The sequence below is a fragment of the Nelumbo nucifera genome, chromosome 3 (genome assembly GCF_055504915.1).
Source record: "Nelumbo nucifera cultivar China Antique chromosome 3, China Antique-T2T, whole genome shotgun sequence".
Taxonomy (NCBI): Eukaryota; Viridiplantae; Streptophyta; class Magnoliopsida; order Proteales; family Nelumbonaceae; genus Nelumbo; species Nelumbo nucifera.
Window position 1 is genome coordinate 73,984,892 of NC_142651.1, and position 26,063 is coordinate 74,010,954.

The 26,063-nt window shown below is 37.4% G+C and overlaps 1 protein-coding gene across 3 annotated transcripts in view; it reads right to left on the reverse strand.

Annotated features, from left to right (window-relative positions):
* Positions 1–590: 590 nt before the first annotated feature.
* Positions 591–26,063, reverse strand: part of AIR9 (Outer arm dynein light chain 1 protein) — an 85,234-nt gene continuing 59,761 nt past the window's right edge. For all 3 annotated transcript variants that reach the window (XM_010242878.2, XM_010242876.3, XM_088902239.1), the window contains exons 31-38: positions 24,112–24,250; positions 19,755–19,936; positions 18,923–19,078; positions 6,784–6,915; positions 5,938–5,996; positions 3,209–3,241; positions 2,953–3,084; positions 591–1,078 (exon numbers count right to left, since the gene is read on the reverse strand). In XM_010242878.2, the coding sequence (XP_010241180.2) occupies positions 902–1,078; positions 2,953–3,084; positions 3,209–3,241; positions 5,938–5,996; positions 6,784–6,915; positions 18,923–19,078; positions 19,755–19,936; positions 24,112–24,250 (1,010 nt within the window). In that variant the 3' untranslated portion in view covers positions 591–901. The remainder of the gene's footprint in view (positions 1,079–2,952; positions 3,085–3,208; positions 3,242–5,937; positions 5,997–6,783; positions 6,916–18,922; positions 19,079–19,754; positions 19,937–24,111; positions 24,251–26,063) is intronic.

Genomic DNA, 26,063 nt, shown 5'->3' on the forward strand with positions numbered 1-26,063 from the left:
ACTTTTCCTAATTTTAATTTAATTTTTAGAATAAAATAAGAAAAATAATTATTTGAATAAAAATAAATAATTATTCAGTTTTTAGAAAATCTGTATGAAACATGCAAAATAATTACTTGTACTAGTCCAAATAAACTTGCACTGCAACCAAACACAGCCTAAAGTGCAGGATATGTCGTCAGAAGTGAAAGTCGGTCTATTAAGTGTCACTACGCTCAAAGCACAGGTTACTTCCATTGAGATAAGATGCTGTTAATATTCTGGTAGATCAGACATTAATCATCCAAGCTGCTTTACACCTATACTCAAGACGGGATTTCCTGGAAGCAAAAATCATTAACCCTGATAGCACGGCATCCAGTCACACGATTTCTGCTTTTAGGAGATCTCCCATTCTCTTTATACTCCAGTAAGGCCTGCAGCCTGTACAATGCCATTGGTAGCATTAATCTTCCACTAAGGATTCCAAGAATTCAACTGATGATTCCACCCCCTTCCTCCCAACTCCCAAGCATATTGCTAATTGGCAGCGGTCATGATCACAAACATTCAGAAATTGGCATTTATCCTTGGTGATAATACACCAGAAATTACAAAGAAAGTAAATCAATTAATAATATATACCCACATGTCTTGCTTACAAAGTCTGTATACACAACTATAAGAATACCATGACCACAAGATAGAATATAATTTACAAAGAAAAAAACGATGCCGCAAAACCGCTGCTTGCACAAGATTTCCTGACTTAAAACAACAAAACGACAATAACAATGACAGCAACAGTGCCGTGCCAAAAACCAAGGAAGAATCGGGGGGGAAAAAGCTATGCAATTCCCTACCTAAATCCAAAGATTGTGTACTTTGTTGATCCAGTGACTACTTTCTTTACAATTTATATTCATGTCTCTATTTTGAGAAGCGAATTGAGGGAAGTGCTATTGAATCTTTGTGCAAGGCCTCGGATCACAAGGACAACAATATCTCGCATATGTCGAGTCTGCACCATCAGGTCCACTTCATTCTCGCTGTCCACTACAATCCTGAGACGATGTTGGTCGTTTCGGAAAAGCTCCACCTGCATATTTACAATTTTAGGTAAGGGAGAAAAGGGCACCTCAACCTATGGACTGAAGAGGAGCAACCAACAAAAAATAGAGAACAGTACTACAGCAGTCCGACACCCCAATACAATTTGCATATAGCACATTACTTGGCAAATGTAACAGCAAGAATGAAATGCATCTCAAGCCAGCAAATGGCATTTTCTGGGTCATCAATAGTAACTATTAATTAGGAGAATTTGGAAGATCTCTTTATATATTCCAACTATCCAAGGAGAGCAAAGGCTCTTTCAAAACTTGCCAAATTTAATTGGATTTGGGTTTTAAAACCAATATGCTAATCATGTAGACGTATCCAGGTGTCATATTGTTATGGTCCCGCACGTAGGATCCCGTCACGGGTCGGTCCACGGTGCGAAAGCCCTGCTTCCCCTTGCGCCTTCCCTTGCTTGCAGACCCGATTACGGAAACTGAATGGGTGATTTGTCCAAGAGACCACCCGAACTCTCCCTTGGGGTGATTTGTCCAAGAGACCACCCAAATTCTCCTCACTCTTTTCTTGGCTGAAAAACTGAATGCTTTATTTCAATTCGTGGCTCCTTAAATAGGAGCTTACAGAAGAAAATTCCTAATTAAACTCAAACTCCAACTCGAACTCAAACTCCTAATTACCTACTCCTATTGGTAACTCACTCTTACTTAAGATAAGATAAAGATGAGATTAAGATAAAGCTAAGGGATAAGGGATAAGGGATAAGATAAGGATAAGGTAAGCTGGCGGCGAGTTGGCTTGATGTGTCCAGATAAGGGTGGTCTCTTGGACAAATCACCCATTCAGTTTCCGTAATCGGGTCTGCAAGCAAGGGAAGGCGCAAGGGGAAGCAGGGCTTTCGCACCGTGGACCGACCCGTGACGGGATCCTACGTGCGGGACCATAACAATTGACCATAACACATATCCTTTACTTCATAGTTTAACCTCTAAAGCCCACTAGGTATCTTCTTCATCCAATCAATCACAATAAGAGATTAAGAGAGTATCCAATAATGAGAACTTGTATCCAGGGATTAAGATAGATGGCAATAAGACTAGTCTTGTTAGGAACAAAAGCAGTTTAAGAAGCATTCATGCTTTTAACATCAGTATGACAGTATAGATTCATAACGGATAGATTTTTGGAAGACTATCCAACATAAGAGATTCATATATACATTTTTTTAAATATTATGGTGATGATTTTACTTTATTACTAACAATTTCTGCTAAATCTAAAGTATTACAAATACAGAGTATAAAGAAGCTAAGATATTATTCTTGTATCAACTCATACAAAAAATTCTACAGATGGCATAAAGAGTCAATGTTGGAAAAAACATTTTTCTAAAATACTACATGGACTACCAATCTTGTACTACCACATACACCAGGTAATTGTCAATTAATCTGCTGATTTATCCCATCCCAAAGAACAGGTTGGTTAACTGATTGCACTCATTGAATTATTTGCCACATTTTGTAACGGAAGAAAGCAAATATGACAAAATTGTCCTTGACAGAGCCTTGCAATCAAATGATCAGTATTATTTGTTATGGTTTGGGAACGGAATTTCTGAAAAAGGACAGCTGAATCAAATTAATAGGTGTTTCATAGTTTTTCCACTGAATTACTGGTAGGCAACTCCTCCTAAAGCTACAACTTAACCAGATAGTTCATCCTCTTGGACAAAGAACACCTCAGACCTCTTTCCTAATTTATGTGGAAACAGTAGGGGCCATTGGCACTCCATGTCCCACAAATGGAATGAAATGTGGCATTGATCCTCCAACCCCTCAAATGGCGTTGACCTTAGGAAAAGTTGAAGAATCCTGACTTGGAGGAAAGACTTACATGAAAAGGAGGAGAATAACTTCCACGGATTTCAGTAGTTGGGAAGGAAGTCTTTGAACCAGGCTTCACAACCTTTACTCTCTTTCTGTTAACTTCTAGAATTCTTCTTTCCAGACTTCCAGCTCCAGGAACCTGCAATGATGAAGGTTTAAGCTTTACTTTTCTAATTGTAGGTAATACTAAGACAAATTAATTTATTAAGACAAGAGAAACAGGGAAAGAAATGAAAAGTTCATGTAAATAAAAAGATGAGCACCTTTTTTGGAGAACGGTCCTTGTCACACAAAGCCTGCTTCCAGTAAAAGCAACAATCAGAAAATTAAAATAATCTTTTAATCTTTTTTTTGATAAATAAATAATCTTTAATCTTTTCTTTTATTGAATGCCTATTAATTAACTTACACTCTCCAACAAGATCAGAAATTATTCTTTGCAGGAAAGTCGGCAATATTAATTGATTATGAACTTTTAATTGAACCACTAACTCAAATGAATGAGAACTTTCTCATCTCAAATTTCAATGGCAGAAAAAAAGTTGACTTCATGAACTAATTAAATTAACTCCTATAACATAAGTACCTTAGCACCAAAGTCATTATATTTTTTTACCTACTTTCCCAATGTTGTCAGACTTGGAATGGACCATGGTTTTAAAAGGTGAGGTGAGGTGGAGCCAAAATGCCTAACCCCAGGCGCCTTACCCCTATCCTAGAAACTACCGCCTCAATTTTTGAGAGGCATATACCTGACCACTTTGCACTTCAAATTTGTGAAGCATATGCCTCATATAAAAAGCGTTAAAACTGGAAAAAAAAAGAATATTTTAGTATAAACTAATCAACCAAAAATAAAACAAAACATTTTAAACTCAAAAGTATCTCATAGTATCTCTTTTAACCCGAAAAGATTCTCTTAATGTACATGTTAGAATGGCATCTCCATTCACATGTTCACCCATGACAGACCATAGTGGGACCCATCAATTTGAACATTAGTCACAGTTCCAACTTAATAAAAAAAATCATAAAATAACATAAGAATATAATGAAAATAGCACAATACATGAGAATGGAGTTACAACCAGTGAACCCGTTCCCACAAACCACTATAAATCAAATATACTGCAGATTTACAGATTGCAAGAAATTAGAAATGGGCTGCTGAAAGGATCCCTGGCAACTGCAGTGCAGGAGACCAATATTCCAACAGCAGCTCTGACCAGCTCATCAACCTGCTGATGTTCCTCTGGAAGATTATCTTTTTTCTTTCAGTCCAAACTGTCTAAACCACAGCTGCAGGAATCAGACTCCAGTTTTGTTTATCCACTGAACTTGAACTCAGAGGTCACCAACTAGAAAGGAGCTCCCTCAGGTTCCTAGGAGGCACCTGAGAGAGATTTGTAGCTCGTAAAAAGTGTAATCAGATATCGTACACCACCAGGAGTGGATAAACAAATTATCCAAGCTCTCCGAATTCAGTTCACTGGGCAGGAGGGGTCTTGAAAGTATACAAATTAAAAATAGTATAGTTTAATAGAAAGTATACAAATTAACTATGAAAGAAAAACATTGTATCTGAAAATGTATAAAGAAATTAAAAATATTATTTGTTGTATATATATATATATATATAAACTAGGAAATATGAAAATTAAATAGTCTCAAAACAATAAGTAGTCATAACACCTAACACAAATAGTCTCAAAACATTTAAGAGATGGTCCACCATCTCTTAAAGCAATTTTACATCAAAATAGTCTCAAAACAATAAATATTCATAAGCATAACACCTACTAACAAATTTTTTTTGGGTAGCTTTGACCAAGTCAACCTTTCTAAAAACAGGGAATCCTAAAACCTGATTTGGCGGATCCAAATAATCCGATTATCCAGTCTGATCCAATTCCAACATGCATTGCTCTATTCAAAGGAAAAAATAAAAGCAAGCCAGGTAGAGAAGAAGCAAACAGACAAAACCTGTAAGATTCCTTTTGTCCCGTATTCATGGTGGAGGAACAGTATTCAAACCACCTTTTCCTCCACTGTACCTTCACTCATAAGATTTGGGTTTTCTTTTACAAGGCCATTTCGTACAAGGGATGCATGCTCTCAGAATCTGTTCAGGCTTTATTAAAGGGATGGGAAGTAGCTGGCACGGACAGGAAAGGTAGAATTTTGGTCTACTATCCCTTGCCAGTTTTTTGGTATATCTGCCTGGAAATTAATTCTCATGTTTTTGAGCAGAAGAGTAGCCTTGTGGAAAGAGTGATTAATGGTATTACTGAGGCTTTTAAGCAACGGTTATCAACCTCAGCTCTTTTCTAGGAGAATGACTTCTCATCTTCCTTATTGGCTGTAAACTTTCTTGAGGATACTTGAGTACTTGTGGATTTATTGTACAGAATTCCATTGCACATTCACTCTTTAATACAATATTACATCACCTTCATAAAAGGAAAAAAAATAACTTGTATTGGGGATTCATATCGTACAGGATAATGGTCTTATATTTGGGTCTGGAGAACAATGTAAATTGGGTGAGTAGCAATGGTTCCAAACCATCTGTTAAAGCTATTTTACATACAAATAGTCTTAAAATAGTAAATATTCATAAGCTATAAGACCTGCTAACAAATGTTTTTTTGGTAGCTTGGACCAGGACAACATTTATAAGAACTGGGAATCCCAAAAACTAATGTGGTGAATCCAAATAGGTAGAGAAGCCAAATAGAAAAAACTTGTATTGGGGGTTCGTATCTTACAAGACAGTGGTCTTATATTTGGTTCTGGATAAACATGTATTGGATGCATAGTTCTAGGAAATAATTTTCTTACTAAAAATGAAAAACAGGAAATATATAAAATTGGTGTATATGTACTTCATGAAAATATCAGAATGTTTAATACACAGTTCTTTTCTCCCTGCATGCACACAAAAAAGGGTTCTAAGCTAAAAAAAAGAAAATAAAAAGGAAAACAATCACACCTCAAACTTGACAGCTCCAAGATCCAGCTTTTGCTTTACTTCTTTGAGGACATCAGGCTCTGCAAACAGATCAACAACCACAGCCTAAATATTAAGACGAAAAATACACGTTCATGTGTGTGCATGTGCACAAACACACAGATTTTTCTAAGCAACTGAGCAATTGACAGTTTTACACTGATAAGTAAGGTACAAGGACAACATGGCAATTAAGGTAACATACACTGACAATTGTAAAGAATGCAGGAGAAAACAGAAATTTTCTTTGATTTTGACAATGATGGGTCTTTGCATATCAGAGGTGTCATTCATGACAATTTAAAAATCATTATTATTGTAGTAGGGGCTGAGCTATAAAAGTGAAATTTGTAACCAGCTAAATGAATTTGCATAAAACAAAATAAAGCCCTAGATTCGAATGTCTAATTGCACTCCTCAATCTCTCTCTTTTGTTTTAATAAAATTCTATTAACTTTATATATAAGAAAAGCCACATCAAGAAGACAGGTTCAACAAATAAACAAATCACTCTATATGGAACACAAGTTAAGGAAATTGGACCAACATATGCGGTAGCTTAGTTATCCAGAACACAAAATAGAAGTTTAAACAGAACATAAAATTGATAGTTACTTAATGAAGAATCTATGCATACACAATCAAATATCAATGATTAATATGCTAAGCAATCACAACCAATCATGAGTAGCAACTGGCAAGACCAAATGACTGATCAAAGGAAATCAAGTAGAGGCCATAATTTGTTTAATCACAGAAGCAGCTAAAATATCTAATATAGACAGCTGACATCTAAACAACAGTGGCAAGATGGAGTTTGGAATTTACCAACAGCTATTGGCTCCGTAGATGCAGAAACATATTGCCCTTCAACTCCATCCTCTCTCACAGGAGTATAAATTGCCACAAGCCTGTACCCCACATCATCAACATTAGCTTCATACATCCTCCCTGTCTCACCTGCATATAACAAGTAGCTCATGAACATTATACAAGATAAATAAAAAAATTGAAGCTCAGAATATGTTGATAAACTGGCTTAAACTCACATAAAAGAGAGGAGATAAAAGAAAACCAAAGATACATCCCTACTATGATGGTAAAGAGCAATAGACTAGCTTCCTGTCGCAATGCAGAACTAACAAAAACAGTCAAACCCACAGAGGATCATCAATTAGGAGATTCAAATTCTAGGCCAGCCCATATTCACGGCCTTAAGCTCAACATCACATATTCTGCACAGACATTCAAGCAAAAAGACCCATGCACAATAACTATTATGAGGTTTTATTTATTTACATTCTTGTTGCTGCTATGCACCATATTGAGGTATCATTGCACACAACCAATCATGCGAAGCATTTCAGTCAAAAATTTAAATGCCTGTCAAATAAGTCCTATATTTTTGTCCAACCAGGTCCTGCAAGGAGCAAATCTTACGTGCTAAGGCAAGATAAAGGTCACACTATGAAAGAATCTACATTCGTTCGTTTACCAAAATGGTCCATCTTTTCGCCCAGTGTTTTAAAAGCGCAAGGCACAAAAAAGGTGCAGGGGTCAATTTGTGCCCGAGGCGCAAGGTGCAAGGTGAGATGTGCGCCTAGTGGTCGAATAGGACTGCAATCAGCCCTAGGTTCAATATGAAATAACCAAAATAAAAAGATTGACAAAAGAGAGAGGGAGACGAGAGAAGAGGACAAGAAGAGGAGAATTCAGAAATAGAGTGTGACTAAGATTGTCGCCCCACTCTACAATTTATATTAATGTTTAAATAAAGATTAAAGGGCTGAATTACCCTTACTGCTTACATGGCAAATAAATAAAATAAAAGGACTAATAAAACAAACTGAAATAACTGTTAACTGCTGAACTGAATAAATATAAAGATAAACATAGACCAACGACCAGTGGGGACCACACTAATGTTCTCTACACTCCCCCTCAAGTTGGGAATAGATGTTTGTCATTCCCAACTTGCATAGATCTGCTTCTAACTTTGTCTTTGAAACAACCTTGGTGAGAAGATCTGCAAGCTGCATGTTGGAGGTGATATATGGAAGACACACTTCTTGAGAAGCAACCCTTTCTCCAATAAAGTGTCGGTCCACTTCAATATGCTTGGTTCTGTCATGTTGTACCAGATTATGGGCTATATTAATAGCAGCTTGATTATCACAGTAAAGCATTAGGGGTTTCTCATAAGTGATACCCAACTCCTCAAATAATGATTTGAACATAGAATTTCAGCCACACTATTTTCCATGGACCTGTATTCAACTTCAGCACTAGAGCGAGCAACAACACTTTGTTTCTTACTCCTCCAAGAAACAAGATTACCTCCTACAAAGGCACAATATCTAGAGGTAGACCTCCTATCATCAACACACCCAGCCCGATCTGCATCTGTGTAAACTTCTATTTTCATGTGACCATTATCCTTGAATAGAATACCCCTGCCTGGACACCTCTTCAAATATGCCAATATCCTCTCAACGGAAAGTAAGTGAATAGTTCTGGGAGAGTGCATATATTGACTGACTACACTAACTGCATAACTGATGTCTGGTCGAGTGAGACAAAGATAGAGAAGCTCTCCAACTAATCGTTGGAACATAGCTTTATCTTCAAGGGGTTCTCCGCCTTCTGCACTAATCTTGTGATTATATTCAATAGGTGTGTCAGTAGGCTTAACACCCAACTTTTCTATTTCTTCCAACAAATCAAGAACATACTTTCTCTAAGAAACAAAAATCCCATGCTTGGACCGAGCTACCTCAATACCCAAGAAGTATCATAACTCTCCCAAGTCTTTTACCTCAAATTCTTGATGAAGGAGTTGCTTACCTCAAATCCTTAGCTGTTTCTGTCCCACAAATAGTTTCGGCTTACGTGTGGCTGTATGGAGTTGCACAGCCATGTCATAACCAAATAGTTCTCCTGAACCCATTTGGCATAGGTTTTGGTCCTCCTTGGTTGGTTCCTTCACATACCCCAACAAATAATTCAGTTTCTCTCTACCCCCAATGGCCATCATGGCTGATTGGGCCCACTCCAAGTAATTGGATCCGTCAAACTTGACAGTGGTAATCTGAAAACTGTTCTCAGGCATGCTACCAGAACCACCAGCCCCCAAAAAACTTTCCCCTTGGTTCTTAAACTCCATTGTTGCCAGCCCTTCTCAGTTTATAGGTCAAAACAGAACTTTTAGGACTCAAATAGGTGAAATTACACCCAGATTTTACTCAACAGAAGACCTAGAAGGTTCAGCCACCACCCAGAAAGGAGAAAACAGATTTGTTAATTCTCCAAAGAGCAGTACAACCCACTCTTGAATGCTGAAATTGTTCTAAATATTGCCCTAGAATTGGCAACAAACAAAATCTTTAGGATTTCAGTCCTAGAAACCCAAAGAATGATCATAGGTCAGAAAGAAACCCTAAAAATTGAGGAGAAAATTCAAAAACTTCCAATCGCACCTCCCAGACTGATAAAAGAATACATTTTTAGGTTCAATCTCAAGATACTAGCTTACCCAGAAAAATTCTGCTGCCACCCTCAATCCAAGGTCAGAACCCTAAAGACTGAGATTTCTTCCCTTCTTTTGATTCTTTCCTAATCGCTGAACTCCAGGGTTCTACAAACCCTCGAGCATCAATTGCACACTGCCAGCAACATCCAAGAACCAGCCGATGAACATATCTCTGCTGAAACTTCCAACCCTAGGAACTTCTCATGTAGTCGGCCTTATTAGACTAGCATAAGAATTCCTAGGTTGGCTCTGATACCAAGTAGTCGAATAGGACTGCAATCAGTCCTAGGTTCATTATGAAATAATCAAAATGAAAAGATTGAGAAGAGAGAGAGGGAGACGAAGAGAAGAGGAGAATTCAGAAATAGAGTGTTGACTAAGATTGTTGCCCCACTCTACAATTTATATTAATGTTTAAATAAAGATGAAAGGGCTGAATTACCATTACTGCTTACATGGCAAATAAATAAAATAAGACTAATAAAACAAACTGAAATAACCGTTAACTGCTGAACTGAATAAATATAAAGATAAACATAGACCAACGACCAGTGGGGACCACACTAATGTTCTCTACATGCCTTTTTGAAGCAAGGTGCAAAAAATACAAAACAAAAGCTAAAAAAATAAAAAACAAATGTCCGAAAATTAAAAAAATTCGAAAAAAATATAAATGTTTAAAAAAACAAATGTCCGAAATGTTAAACATAATATTTATAAAAAATATAAACTTAAATTTGAAAATAAATGTTTAAAAAACTATTATCTAAAATTAAAATACATAAACATAACATGTAAAGCAGATTCAAATGAAAATTTAAAAATAAAATCGAACATATAAAACATTTTCAAGTATGTAAAATCCACAATCCCTTTTTTGCCTCAATTGCATTACTTCAAGTAGCTAATGTGACATAAAACATATTACATTCCTGATTCTACGAGCCGCCTTTGTGCCACACCCCTTGAGGCAAGCGCAAACAAGTCCATGTTAGGGTCTTAAATTCTTAGTTCTCACACAATAATGATTTTGTAATTTTAATTGCTTTTTAAGAAAATATTTTATTAGGATGAATGAATGAACAACATTAGCAAATATGGTATCCTAATAAAATACCTTCTTAAAAAAGCAATTAAAATTATAAAATCATTATTATTTGCGCGAAAACAAAGAAATTAAAACCCTAACATGGACTTGTTTGGGCTTGCTTTGAGGAGTGAGGTACGGGGGGGTCCAAGGGCGGAGACCCCGGCCAACCGCTAGGTTTAAAAAAGGGTTTCTAGCAGATAAGGGCAACTTTTTGCCCTGAATATCAACAAAAGATAATAATTTTATAAAATAACAAAAATAAGGCAACTTTTTTTGGAAAGTATCAAGGAAGGGCAATGATACTATTTGTCGCCGTCCTCTTCCTCTGTATTCATCCGAATACACCGGATTTGAAACCTCGATGAAGGGTGCATTAACGGCGGTTCTCGCAGGAAATGGCGTCAGCCCATTTCTAGTACACCTATTGGAGAACGACGGTTCTCACGAGAAAAAGGACGCACTAACGGCTCTTTATTCGTTGTGCTCGATCGACATATGGTGTGTTCAGAAACACATCATCTCTTACCGTCGCTGAGAGAGCGACACCTCTTTATTCGCTATACATCATTCTCTTACTGCTATACAGAGGAAGAGTGGTTCTTGGGGTTCTTACCGCCTCTTTATTTGTTGTACGCCATTTCCCGGCACTGTACATCATCTCTCAATCGCTAAGAGCGAGACTGAGAGAGCGACACCTCTTTATCGCTACAATGGCGCTGACACTGTACATCATCTCTTACCGTCACTGAGAGAGTGAGACAGAAAGAAAGGGCACCGTAGTTGTGTTTCCGCTCTTTTTTGTTTGGGTTTCTGAGTGCGAGAGACTGAGAGAGCAAAGAATGAAGAGGAAGGCGATGAACAATGTCATGCGCTTCCTTGATATTTTCCAAAAAACGTTACCTTATTTTTGTTATTTTATAAAATTATTATCTTTTATTGATATTCAGAGCAAAAAGTTGCCCTTATCGGCTAGAAACCCTTTAAAAAAAGCAAAAAAGCATGAAATTTTCAAAAGACACACACTTAGTCTGAGGCACATCAGGTGCATGCCTTTTGAAAGGGCTACACCTAGAACTTGGGTGAGTTGCATACCCTAAAATGTGCCTCACCTAGGCATACCTAAAGTGTGCCTTTTTAAATCACTGTTTTTTCCCAATAGTTTCATGTGGGCCAGAAAATCTTGTAATCCTACTCCCCATTCTACAAAATATTATGGATAGGCCTGTTCGGTACATGACAGCTGTCTAGCAACCAGACATGCATTCATAGTGATTTCATACATATAAATGGACCTGGCTGAAATACCTCTATTTATGAATCCCCCTCCCCCCATTGTCAGGGCAAAAAGCATAACTTTAACTACTACTGTTCAATTCATCCTATCCTATCTCATTTACTCCAATACATAAGGTATTAACCCCGCTTCTCTTTCATCAACTCCCATATTTACAGTACTTTTGTTTCTAATCATTAAATTCCACTAGTTAACTCTATACCCCATAATTTTGATAGTTTAAAAATCAACTTTTTAGGCAGATCATCTAAAGACTCCCCTCATTGATAATGTCCAAGACTTCCATTAACGTTTTTTAGATATCTACAAGAAACCCCCTGGTCCCTGCCAAACCATATAATCCCCTGTCATATTTTCTCAGGGGCTCATAAAAATGTAATTTTCAAAAGACAAAAATAACCCTAACCCACATGATGTCATCTCTCTCTTCCTCTGCCCTAAAATAATGTTCAACAACTAAGGGTCTGTTTGGTTCACAGGAATAGGGGTTCAGAATCAGAATCGGACCAGGCATTTGGTTGGGCGGAATAGGAATATGATTCCCATTCCACGCAGAATAGAAATCCCCCATTTGAAGGAATAGTCAATCCTGGCTCACCCTGCAACAAAAAAGACACAAAACCCCTTAAACCCTTCTCTTTATCCAATTCTAGGCTTCCAACCCACTCTCCCTCATCTCTCATCACTCACTCATTCGGCAGCTAAAAGGAACCGAATTGAACTAAACTCCGGGGAGGCAAGTCACTGATTTCTCTCTGTCCCCCCTTTCCTCTTCTTCTTCTTCTTCTTCTTCTTCTTCTTCTTCTTCTTCTTCTCTCTCTCTCTCTCACCTTTTTTTTGTTCCTCCCCTGTTTTTCTGCAGCAGACCAGACCACCCAAGGAACCATTTCCGAGTACACACTCTCATTCCTGGCAACATCGAGGTATGATTTGATTAGATCCTTTGTAAAAAGGAAGACCTAACCAAGAAGAAATAGGAAAAAGAAAAATAAGCAAGACCAAACTAAATTTTCTGTTATTGGATTATTTCATTCTCATTAACTTCCAAGTCCTAATAGGAATTTTGGATTAGGCCACTGCATTTTTCATGCATTTTGTGTTTTTCCTTCTGGAAGAAAAACCTGTGAGTTCAAAATTTTCTGTCCTTTGTATGGATGGATCTGTTAAATGATGGAAGCTACCATCCAGAGCTGTTCATTTCTTGATCAGTACCACCCAAAGGATTTATGAAAATTGATGTGGATCTATAGGGGCATTGCATAATTTGTTGGCTTCTGAATGCATTATCTTTACTTGGTATTATGGCAACAAGCTATCTTCATCTGAGCTCCCATTTTGTCTTGTACTGTATCTGTTAAGAACTGGTAGTGAAGCACAAGCAGATATCAGAAATGTTGCTGAACCCACCTTTGTTCTCTGCATACCTGGTCCAACACCAATAAGAAATCTCTTAGGATCACAAAAATTCTGAAAGGATGGGCTTCCTCCCTTGCTGCATCTCCATGAAAATATTCTGTAACCTCTTTCACAAGGCCAAAAGCCTTCCTTTCATCACACTTGGCTCTAAGGATCTCCTCTTCAGCCTCCTTAAGAAATAATTTCATGGCTTCAAAGAAGTTCCCCTGTTTATTTGACTTCTCATATTGCAAAACCGACCTGACTTTCTCAAGCCCCATCTCGAGTTTTGATACATAACTGCTTAGGAAATCTGAGTCCACCCCTGCTGCCTTTTTGAAATTGTCAAGTTCTCTGCTCAGTAGCCACAACATTTAAACCATGCTTCCTGAAACCCTCCTTTGCTTTCTGGTCCAATTTTGATACATAACTGATGTACCTTTATCCTCCCTCATAATGTCCCTGATAGTGGGGAGTGAAGGGCATTAACTTCCTATATGGGATTATTGGATTCTAGGGTCTCAGATTGACTGATCAAAACTGCCAGACTGACAAAAGATAACCATTTTTTTCCTTTAATTGCAAGAGAAGCTGTTTATGCTCCCCATAACAGAAGCTCCAAAAGCATTAAATGCAGAACAGTAATATTCTTCTCCAACTTTAATTGCAACCTTAACACTCATCTATAGGATACCTACCCTAGATTAGCCTAAACCTAATCTACTAACAGTACAAATAGTAAACCAGTAAAATTGATCTACTTAATTACCCTTAAAGATTGGTTGAACTTCTGGGTTTTAACTTCCAAAATAAAGACCAGAATCTCCAAGGGCATTCAATCAATGTTCTTTGATTCTTGTCATTTAATTGCTTTCATGTTTTTTTTGAAAGAAAGATAACCAGATTTCATTAAAGAAAGAACAGGTACATGAGAACATTTAATTGCTTTCATCACAACCCTTTTCTGCAGAAATAATTATCCTTCTAACTATTGTCTTTCCTCTTTAATTACCAGCTGCTTTATTGGCCTAATTCAAAACCCATTTGGAGCTTTAGTCCTACTTAATGGCCTAAGCCAAAACCCATAGAATAGGAGGCTGGATATGACACTAAAGGAGCTATAAAGCATTTCAGAGAGAAAATGAACCAAAAATGGGCTATAGTGTAATTAGAAAGAATCAAGCTCTGTTAGGGAAATGGTTGTGGAGATGGCCTTTGGAAAGAGAGAGATTGTGGCATGAGGTGGTGGGAAGCATTCATGGGAGGTCAGAGAACGAATGGGATGCTGGTGTATCGAGGCAAGCTAACCTAGCAGCACCGTGGAAGGCTATTCACAACACCCTTCCTCAATTCCTCAATTTTATCAGGTATGAAGTTTGTTCTGGCAACTCTGTTCTTTTTTGGGAGGATATTTGGGTAGGAGACTCACCGTTAAAGGTCTTGTTCCCTTCGCTTTTTTCTATTTGTTTGTACAAAAACAAGGTGGTCTCAAAATTTGTTTCACCTTTGGGAACACCCTTAGATCCTACTTGGGATTTTGGGTTTCGTAGAGGACTTAGGGATGCTGAAATTGAGTCCCTTTCTATTTTGCTTGGTTGTCTTAATCAGGTTTGTTTGGATCCCTCCAAGCCAGATAAGAGAGTTTGGACTCCTAGACCCATTGGAACCTTCTCTTGTGCTTCTTTCTTCAAGTCCATCTCTCAACTTTCAACTCACCAACCCTTTCCGTCTAAAGAAATTTGGTGCAGGCCAGTCCCCCCAAAAATTATGGCTTTTTGTTGGGAAGTATTCCATGGGAAAGTAAACACTTTAGACAACCTACAAAAGAGAAGACCTTTTCTCTGTATTTCTCCTAATTGGTGTATCCTCTGTAGAGCTCACGGTGAGGATTGTTACCATCTACTAGTATCTTGTCCCTTTTCTGCAGACCTTTGGGCTTGGCTACTTTCGTTGTTTGGGGGTAGTTGGAGTCTACCAGCAGAAATTCACATGCTCTTCAACCATTCTACCTTTTATTGGCCTACAAAAATAGGGAGAATTATGTGGAGATGTGCTCGTGCTGCTTTGACTTGGACTCTTTGGGAAGAAAGGAATCTCAGAATTTTTCAAGACAAGGAAAGGAACAGCCAAGATTTGAAAGACTGTGTGTTAAATAGGGCAATACATTGGCTGAAGACCTTCGAAATCTTCCATCAATTCTCCTTTAATGACCTTTGGAGAAATTGGTCAGCAGTAGCAAGGTGCTCATCTTTAAAGGACAAATCAATTACAAGCTGGTCTCCTCCACCCGAAAGCTCAATAAAATTGAACTTTGATGGATGCAGCATGGGTAATCCAGGATTATCCGGAGTGGGGGTGCTTTGAGAAATGAGAAGGGAGAGATTTTGTTGCTCTACTCAGGTCCCTTGGGAATTGGGAACTCCATCATGGCAGAACTCTTAGCTGTTGTACAAGGGGTGCAATTTGCAAACCAGCTGGGGGTACAACACCTAATAATCGAGGGGGATTCCAAAGTGGTGGTGGGTTGGTTAAAAAATTCTGAAGAGGCTATGTGGCGATACAAGAATGAAATGAAGAAATTTAGTTGGTTGACAAGGAATATGTTGGTCACTGTACAGTGGGTGGGGAGATCAGCAAATACTTTGTCAGATGTGTTAGCTAAGCAAGGGGTAAATAGGGAAGAATTATTTTGAGCTCAGTTGTGATTATTGTTTTTCTTTCCTAGTTTACTTGGAAGACTCAAGGAGGGGCTGCAGCTCGTGCCTCTCGTTGGGATGATGTATGAACTCACTCTAAAGAGTTTCATTCCCTCAAAAATATCTTGAATCTCGATATTTCACCTAATTCTCAAAAAAAATAGGCCCGTATTTGAGCAGCCTTGTACAACATTATAAAACTGTAATTTTAATTAATATGAGTTCATAATTGTACAAGATTATAGCTGCTTTTTTTGAAATATAAAGAAGGGTGTTCCCTGATGCAGGGTGCCCCTGCATCCTTGTTTATCATTTTTCTGTAAATATTCTGTTGGTGAGATATTATTTCATACACAAGCTTTCACACTCACTATCTAGTTGGCAGTTAAATTCATCTTAAGGAATCTTATCTGGCACAAGACTGACAAGGAGGCCAAAAATTCATTGATCTCATAATGAATGCTCTCTGAGATCAGTATTTATGCCTCCACATGTACAAGGGTACAATATTTTGAGATATACCAGAGTTTGATCTAACTTTTCATTTATCAATATCTGGGTATTTGACTAATTGATGTAATGAAAGGCCATTCCATGTTTTTTTATTTTTTTTTCATGCACAGAAACAATATGTTCACTTTTTCTTTTTCTTCCATGTTTTTTAATCTTCTTATATGTTACTTGAATCTAAAATTATGTACTTGTTTCTTTACATGTTAATTGGATAGTGTTGGCCTTGGACTTCATGGATTTTTATCTCTTTATATGTTTTTTATTAGGGGCAAAATTGGAAATCATGGTTGTTTCTGATTCCAGCCTCTTGATGAACCAAACATCATTAATCGGAATCTGATTTCTATTCATGCCTGAACCAAACAGGTAGGAGGAATAGACCATTCCAATTCTGATTCTAAGGGATTCCAATTCCGATTCTGATTTCGATTCCAATCGTCAACCAAATGGACCTTAATACTGATTGATTAATTTTATCATTATTCAAACTATACACAAATTATAAGATTCAGAAAGCAATGAAATACATTGATTTAGTTGTCCACTATCTGTTGCAAAGATCTAAACTTTGATCATGACCATCCAAATATGTACCAGTACCTAACATTGATATGTTCTCATGAACAACAATTTGTCACTTGGATGTGTATCACAACTCTCAACTGTAACATCAGCATCGTTTTGTTCATTTGTAGAACAATCATTATTTAAGGGCATTTAGGGAATATTAAAATGTACATGTTTGTTCAGTATAGCATGTGTGATGGGTAAAGTAGTAAATTGGCATTGATTTGCTTGTCATTTAGGCTCTGTTTGGGATGAGTGCAAATAACAAACATGCTGGTTCATGAAAATGCTAAGTTGGTTTAGTTTTGCATTGATAAATTTTGTTTTCTTACCAAGAATGAAATCCACTTTTTTATACTGACCAATTTTGAGTGCAAAGTTTGTATCCACTTTTTTATGCAAACTTTGCTCTCAATTTTAATGCCAACATGCCTTGGAACTTGTGATAACTATCATTTTCAGCACACAAATGTATTTTATCAAACACCTGCAAAACTGAACCAGAGTGCAGTTTTATCAAACACCCTCCGGTCCCAAGACCAGAAAAAAGGAGGCGGCTTGCATCAGGTTGGCATCTGGCACTAAAACTTTTGCCAAATTCTCATGATCATGGACCCAGATCAGTCCCCAATATAGTTGGGATAAGGTCTTGATGATGATCATGATTTACTTATTATCATTTAAAGGAATATCTTCAACATTCCTGAAGGTATCTGAAAGTCTAGACATTTATTAGAAAGGTGAAGGAAGGTTTTAGATAATTTCCCATGTTTTTCAAATTGATCCAGAAATGAAACTGTTTTTCCATCCTGGTGGTGGGTCAGCACTCAGCAGTTCAACTATCAAGGTCAAATGGGTCAGCTAGTGATGTCATATTAAAAAGAAACAATTTAAATATATATACAAAAAATTTGTAGAAAAATTTGGACGCATCTTTAATAATATATATTCACCATATTAAACAAAAAATAAGAGCAACAAACATGAATTATTTTTATTGATAAAATGGAATACAAATTAGTCAGAAATTTTGATATTTAATATCTAGCCCATGACCCACTGACCAGGTCAAATGGTTCTATAGTTCAATCCATTGGGTCAAAGGGTCATTGACTGAGTCAACAGTATTTTGCAAGCAAAAGGTTTGGTGCTAAAATAGACCTAGAATCCTGGTTGGTGATGGGTCAACCAGTCCAACCAGCCTAGTAAATCACAGGTTGAAAACACTTATAAACACCAATATTAAAAAAATGGAACCACATTTCTCTCCACATCAGCAATTTATCTGTCAAGGTCATGCAAGTAAATTTGTGATGTCACAATTTAAACAATATATGTAGTCTATTTCTCCCCAGACCACTGTTTTGTAAAAAGAGCCTTGACTTGGTCAACAACCCAATTAACCATTTGGCCCAGTCAATGGGTTATTTGAATAGATATTAACTTGTTCATTAACAACATTAATTCTTATATAGTCACACATTTTTGTTTAATATGACAGATTATATAATATTAGAGACATGCCTGAATTTACTACATCTATATTCCAAGAAGGCATCAACACTTCTTGTCTTTGTTACATGGGTTCTGATACAGAAATTATTATTATCATCATAATTGTTGTTGTTGTTGTTGTTGTTATCTGAAATCACCATGTACAATGAAAAATAAAACAGCAGAAATTAAAATATGGCTGTCAATAATCCTAAATCACTGAAGAGCAATTGAAATATGTCTGTCAATAATCCAAAATCATTGAAGCATCATGTTGATGCCTTCTTGGAATAACCATGAAAATTGTTTTTACTCGACTACAGTATATATGGTGGTTTGAATTTTGAAAAGACATAGATATGACCATCTCAGACACAAATTGAACATACCAGGTATAGATATAAGATCGGGGCTTCCAACCATTGATCTAAGCCACTGGATTCTGCTTTTCCCCTCCTTTCCTCCACTATAAATGCCCCGGACAGCGTATAAGTTGGTGTGAAAACCCCTCCCCTCAATCTCTAGTTTATCAATTTTGGGAATCCCTGCAAAGCAGCAAAAGAACTCAAATAAAGAAAAACAACAACAATATGAAAATACATTCCCCAACAAAAGCAATAATCATAATGTTAATATAACATACTGGCAATGCTAAGGCAAGACCAACAAACAGATCAAAGCACAAAGGAAACATACAATAAGAATTAAATGAGATGGGATCTCCTGAAAGCAAAAATCGCACAAGAGCATGGCATCCAGCTGCACACTGGGAATATCTCCACATGAATTTAACATAAAAGTATGGCAGATATTCCCCATGTGCAGCTCGATGCTTTGCATCCAGGGTGTTTGCACGATTTTTGCTTTCAAGACATTGGGATTCAAATTAAATACCCAGTGACAGTTTACTGTTTAGGAAAAGAGACTTAGCATTCATTCGTACAACATCTTACATATGGCAGCTGAAATAGTAGACCAAAAAGCCGAATTGGTTCCCCACAACTTTCAAATTTGCTTGGATTTACTACATATATAAAAGTTTTCCTTGATTCCCCTCTAAGAAATCAAGATCTCAAAGGTGATTAAACATCGTACATTAGCTTCAAACTTTGTAGCAGATATTGAATATTTCCACTATGGCATAGGCATACTGAATATATCAATGAACTAAAGAAGAAAAAGAGACTTCAGTAAAGTAAATAGACTGCAAAGAAAATGGACCTGGCAAGACGGGAGAAGTTTCTGCAACTGTAGGCTCACTCGACCTCCCAAATACATCTGTCACAATGCATTCACATCTCAAGCATCGACCTATATCCTCCAACCGCACTTTATATGAGCATGTTCGCTGTGAAGGCAATGTCTCAAAACACTTATTATCCCCCGCTTCGGATGAACAGAACCTGCAGTACCAAAAACTAGCATCATGTATCATAAGAAGCAAGGAAATGCATGCATATATAGATACTTCAAATAATCTACACATGGAAAATATTATATCTTCTGATGTTCCCGAGAAAGGAATACGTGTTCAAGGTCATTGTGGAGATACTTTTGAAGGAGGGCACGGGGCAGAAGTGCACATTGGCAAACCATGTCCATAAAACCAACAATTTGAAAATATGGAAAAATGACATGACCAAAGTATCTCCACAATGGAAAAACCAATACTTTGGACAGTTTGAAGAAAAAAAGGCCTTTTATGTGTTTGTATCCTAACTGGTGTATTCTTTGCAAAGCTAATGGTGAGGATTGTTTTCACTTACTAATATCCTACTCTTTTGTTGCAACTATTTGGAATTGGATTTTTGTTTTGTTTGGGTGCAGGTGGAACCTACCTACAAATGTTTGACTATTGTTTGAACCTTCTTTTGGGTGGCCCACTAAAAGAGGGTGGAGCATGTGGAAATGTATTAAACAGCTGCTCTCTGGACAATTTGGGAAAGAAGGAAAGCAAGAATCTTTCAAGAAAAAGAAAGAAGCCTCCTAAATGTCAAGGACTGCATTTTGACAAGAACAATGCATTGGTTGAGAACTATGGACTCCTTCCAATCCTTTTCCTTTGATGACCTCTGGTGTAGCCAGTCAGTTGTGGCAGTTAGCTCTTCCAGGAAAGATAGTAAATGCAGAATGCGTTCCTCCTGAAGGAAGTGTAAAGATGAACTTCAATTTGTCTCTAAATTGAAGATCAATTTTTAAAGGAGCTATGTAGTGGGGTTGAGCCTGGGGGAAGAAGAATGTTGCTCTATTGGTTAAATGGCTATGGAGATGGCCAATAGAGAGAGGCTTTGGCATAAGGTTGTAGGAAGTATTCATGGACGTGCAGGTAAAGGTTGGGATGCTAGAGTGTCTCAGCAGGCTACTTTGAACTCTACATGGAAGGCTATTTCCTTCCCTAATTCCTCAGCCTCATCAGGTATGATGTATGTATTGGAGATAGGGTTCTCTTTAAGGAAGACACTTGGATTGGTAACTCCACCCTTAAGGACCTTTATCCATCTTTGTAATCCCTTTCCCTCTTTAAACATGAACCCACTCAAAGGTTTGTTTCTTTCTCCCTGTCCTCTGGTTTCAATTGAAATTTGGGGTTCGTAAGAGACCTGAGAGACTCTGAGCTTGATCAAGCTGCTTTGATACCTATATCCCTTGACATGGTTTGTTTGGATTTCTCTAAACTTGATGCTAGAATCTGGACTCCCAACTTTTTTTATGCCTCTTTTTTCTCTCAATTGTGTTTTGTCCCTAACCCTCTTCCTTTCTTTTTTAAGGAAATCTGGTCTAAGCCCATTCTCCCTAAGGTCGAAGCCCTTTGTTAGAAAGCCTCTATTGGGAAATTGAGCACTTTGGATAACCTACAAAAGAAAAGACCCAACCTTTGTATATCTCCAAGCTGGTGTTTCCTTTGCAAAGCAAATGGAGAAAGTTGTTACCATCTTTTAATATCCTGCCCCATTATTGTGAAACTTCGGGAAAAATTTTTTGGTCTTTTTGGGTGCAAGTGGATGATGCCTTTGCAAATCGGGGGGCTTTTCGACCTTACAATAATCAGGTGGTCTAAGTGAAGAGGGAGAGTTTTATGGATATGTGTTAGGGCTGCTTTAGTATGGACAGTTGGGAGGAAAGAGATAACAAGATTTTCAATGATAAAGAAAGGGATTAGGCTACTGTTTGGGACTGTCTGCTGATTAGGGTTATTAACTGGGCTAAAGCTTTGGATCTATTTTCACTCTTCTCCTTTGATGACATATGGAGAAACTGGGAATTAGTTGCTAAATCTTCTTCAGTTAAGGACAAACTTGTTGTAGCCTGGAAGCCCCCGGAAGAAGACTTCATAAAGCTAAAATTTGATGGAAATGGCCTTGGTAATCCTGGGCCCTCTGGTTTTGGAGGTGTATTCGGGAATGCAAAGGGCCAAATTGTTGGTTTATTCTCTGGCCCAATTGGAGTGGCAGATGTGGTTAGTGCAAAGGTCCAAGTTGTTTTACAGGGAGCTCAAATTGCTACAGAGTTGAACTTCAGGAATTTGGTCATTGAAGGAGACTCTAAAGAGGTAACTGAGTGGCTGAAAGAACCAGAGACAGTAGCTTGGTCTTTCAAGGGGGGGATGAGAAGATTCAAGTGACTAACTTCTAATTTAATAGTTAAAGTTCAATGGGAGAGGAGATCAGCTAATGGATTGACAGACCTACTAGCTAAGCAAAAGTAAGGGGTGAACAAGGATCACTTATTCTAGGCTAAATTGTAATTTTACTTTGTTTTTGAGGCAGCATCTCACACCTCATGGGTTGTGTTATATCAGTTGTTAGTTCATCTTAATTAATTTTAACGGAATGCTTTATTATTCATCAAAAAACAATAAGGACTGTAACATCTTAGCTCTATTCTCTATCCAATTGGGTTTGGGACACTCTACTGGGGATCAACTTAAGGCATACCAAAAGACAACTAAATCTGCTCCTATAATTATTTGGCACCTTTATGATGACGTGGGGACCACATGGGAGCTGAGTTAACAGTGGATCAACTTGGGAAGACCCTAGAGTCTTCAATCCTCCTTAAGGTGCTCTTTGTGTGGTTGAATTTACTGCTGGACAGGATTTATTTGACTTTCTTACATTTCTAGACGGCAAGGGTATTTTTGTAATTTTGCATATCTAGGGGTTATGTTAGGGAACAGGTCTTAGCCTAGTAATTTCCCTGCATCTGGTCTTATGTTTGTAATTGTTTGGGGCAGGTTTAGTCTAACCAAGCTTCTTTTTGTAAGTGGCTTGTTGGGCAAGCTAACTTGGAGGGGCAAGTTTCTTCCTTTGGAAGCTTCGTTCTCATTAAGCTTGTAAGGCTCATTCGAAGAATGGTTTTTGCTAATGAACAAAGAAAGTTCTCTACAAAATTTATTGTGATTGCCCTCACCCTTGGGTGTGATTGCCTAGAGTTTCATCTTATTTCCATCTCTTCCTTTCTCTTCTCTTCTTTCTCTGTTAGTTCTTTGTTTGTGCTACACATCTAGACCTAATTTGGTTGCAAAAATAGTGCTGAATCACAAAGATCCTGCATCAGACTCTAATAGGGTTGAACTGTTAGCCGTTAGCGGCCCTAAAAGGTATTCAAATTGCAGATCAACTTGGCGAGGAAAATCTAATACTTGAAGGAGACTCTAAAGTTGTTGTGGGGTGGCTCGCAGATTTGGACTCAGTGGTTTGGTGCTATAGGGATCTTTTAAAGAAATCTAAGTGGCTAACAAGAAACATGAATATTAGCTTACATTGGGTGTGAAGGTCAGCAAATGCTCTAGCTGAGTGTCGTGCCAATGCCAAACAAGGGGTTAATAGTTCCACCAAGAAAAGGGGTTAATAGGGAAAATTGTAATGGGCTGCTTTGTATTTGTAATTTATTCCCTACTGTTTAATCTGTAATTTTCTTTTCAGAAGAGGTTGCACCTCGTGCCTCTCCTTGGGATGCCTGTAATAGTTCTCATTTCTTGTTAATAAAACCACACTTAATTATCAAAAAAAATTCTATTTAGCCAAATAACACTGGAACACTTGAAGGCTAGTTTATATATCACTCCACTCCTAATATTCCTCAAACTCAGACTTGTCAGTAAAAAGCAGAAAATCCCAAACAAGCCACAACCAACAAAAAAAAACTATTTTTTTGATAGAAAAAAAAAAACTATTCTAGCCCTTGAAAAACTACTATAATACTTTCAAAACAATGCAATCAATGACTTGAACCAAACAAACTATTATATTGCTTGTTTATTCACCTATTCAATTATATATACAGTTCTGAGCAGGTTCTTTAAACTCTCAGAAGAAATTACATACAATTATGCATGAATAGGGGCCATTGTTTGATGTAATGGTAAAACCTCAGGCTTACAAGCATGACAAGAAAGGTTCAAGTCTGAGAGTAGTAATTTTGTGGGGGAAAATGCCAAAGGTTAGGCCCATTTCCAGTCCACCCCACCCAAGACCCCAGATAGTTGAAACTAACATTGGTTCATGCCCTATTTACAAACAATTATGCACAAACATTTCTGCACAAGAGAATCTTGAAAAAAAATATAGCATCATACCATTGGTATTTAATGTCCTTTTTGTACTTGGCCCAAACGTGTTGTTGACTCTCACTATCTGGGATAACCTCAACAGCTGTGAGAACTTCTCCTTCCACTGCCTTTCGCGTAAGTGCAAGCAACTGAACTTTTGGAAGTTCTGATGATCATTGAACCCCACATGCAATAGAAGCATATTATGTAAGTATCATAATGCGGATATTGATGAAACTCCATATGTTTTATACGTGCAAAGGAGAACTAGACATTCACTTGTTTAGAAGGCAATAACAGTCAAAATTTGAAGATAAATTGAGAAATAACCACAATATAAAATAGGCAAAATACAGCTGCAGCACACCAAAAGATAAGAGAGAGAGAGAGAGGACCAAAAGTGCCATTTTTTTTTATAATTGAGCAAAAGTGCCATTTCTAATGCGGATATCTGCCACCATGTAGATAAAACAAGTACAGCAAGTTTCATTTCATGCCTTTATGTATCTGGATAACCACAGTAGTTTCCAGAAAAACAAAAGGAAACAAAACCACTCTGGCCAGAATAGTTCACGAAAAACAAGTAAACCCTCAAGGATCAAAAAGTTGACTAATTCAAAAGGCTTGATCATGCACCAAAACACCATTTTTTCCCATGTTAAAGTGTAAATTAGTCTTGGCAAGTTTTAATTCCACTACTTCACACGGAAGCACATCCTTTTTTGTTTTGATCATTAACAGGATAATTGCATTATTTATAGAAAATGATACAATGTAGCACCAGAGAGAGAGAAAGAGAGAAACTCTCTTAGCTCTCTCCGAGATGACAGCAGATTACACAAATTACAGCACAGCCCAGAACAATTGATCCCTTCCCACCCCTTGCTTTGACAGAGCATCAGCAAAAGCAATTGCCCTCCTTTTTAACCACTGCATCTTGATCTCCATATTTTGCGTTAGACACTTGAACTTTCTTCTTTCAATCATACGGAAACACATCAATAAGTATGAGTTCAAGGTGTCAATAGTTTCACAGAATGAGGTTCTAAAACCCAGACCCAGTTTTCACCTACACCTAAATTTTGACTAGATATCTTGTAAACCTGAATAGAAATAAAACTCGTAATTTCTGGTTTAACAGAAGCTTTGCATACTATGATGCCCAGATACGAAATGGACATTGACACATAAGGAAATGGGGATGCAACTCTCCATTTCTTAAGATTTTGGACATGGATTGTGTCTAGTTTTCAAAGCAAAATGTCATTTCTCAAGACTTATGTCTTGCCAAATTTAATTAAATTTCTAACAAGTGCATAAAGCTTTATTGTGTAATTTGTTAAAATATACCTCTTTACAAATTTCAAAAGTGTTAATGCTATAGAGTTCATCTAGAAATATCCATGCAGTATCCGGTACCTTATCCCTAAGTATTGGATACAATACTGGTGTGCTAGGAATGTATGCATATCCAGGTAACATAGTAATGCAAGAGCTGAATAATCAAATATGGAATTTTCTAAAATTTTCTGTATTTTTGTATTTTTGGTCAGTATGGAGTGATTCATTGGGATCTATCTCTTTCTTTCCATTAATGTGGATTTAGCATCTCTTCTCAACAAAATGGTATAGTATTACAAAAAATGTAATTGACCTGGAACCAGAATCACTTAAGCTACCAGTTTCCAGATAAGCAGTTCAACTGTCTGGCAAAGTATAGCCACAGCAGGATATCATCAAGAGCCCACAAATAATGTTTAAACTTGGTTAATATCTAACTGATTCTGTTTAGATTTAAGAGTGGAACAGGTGTAGGATATGAGAAGAATGGTTTTACAGAGCCACAAAAGAGCATGAGGCATGTAACTCTATTGCATACATCGCTGTTTTAAAAACCAAATTAGAAACCAAATCACTTTCCTTCTGAGTGATGGGTCAGTGGTTCAAACATCTGAGGTCAACAGATTGGACCATTAAAC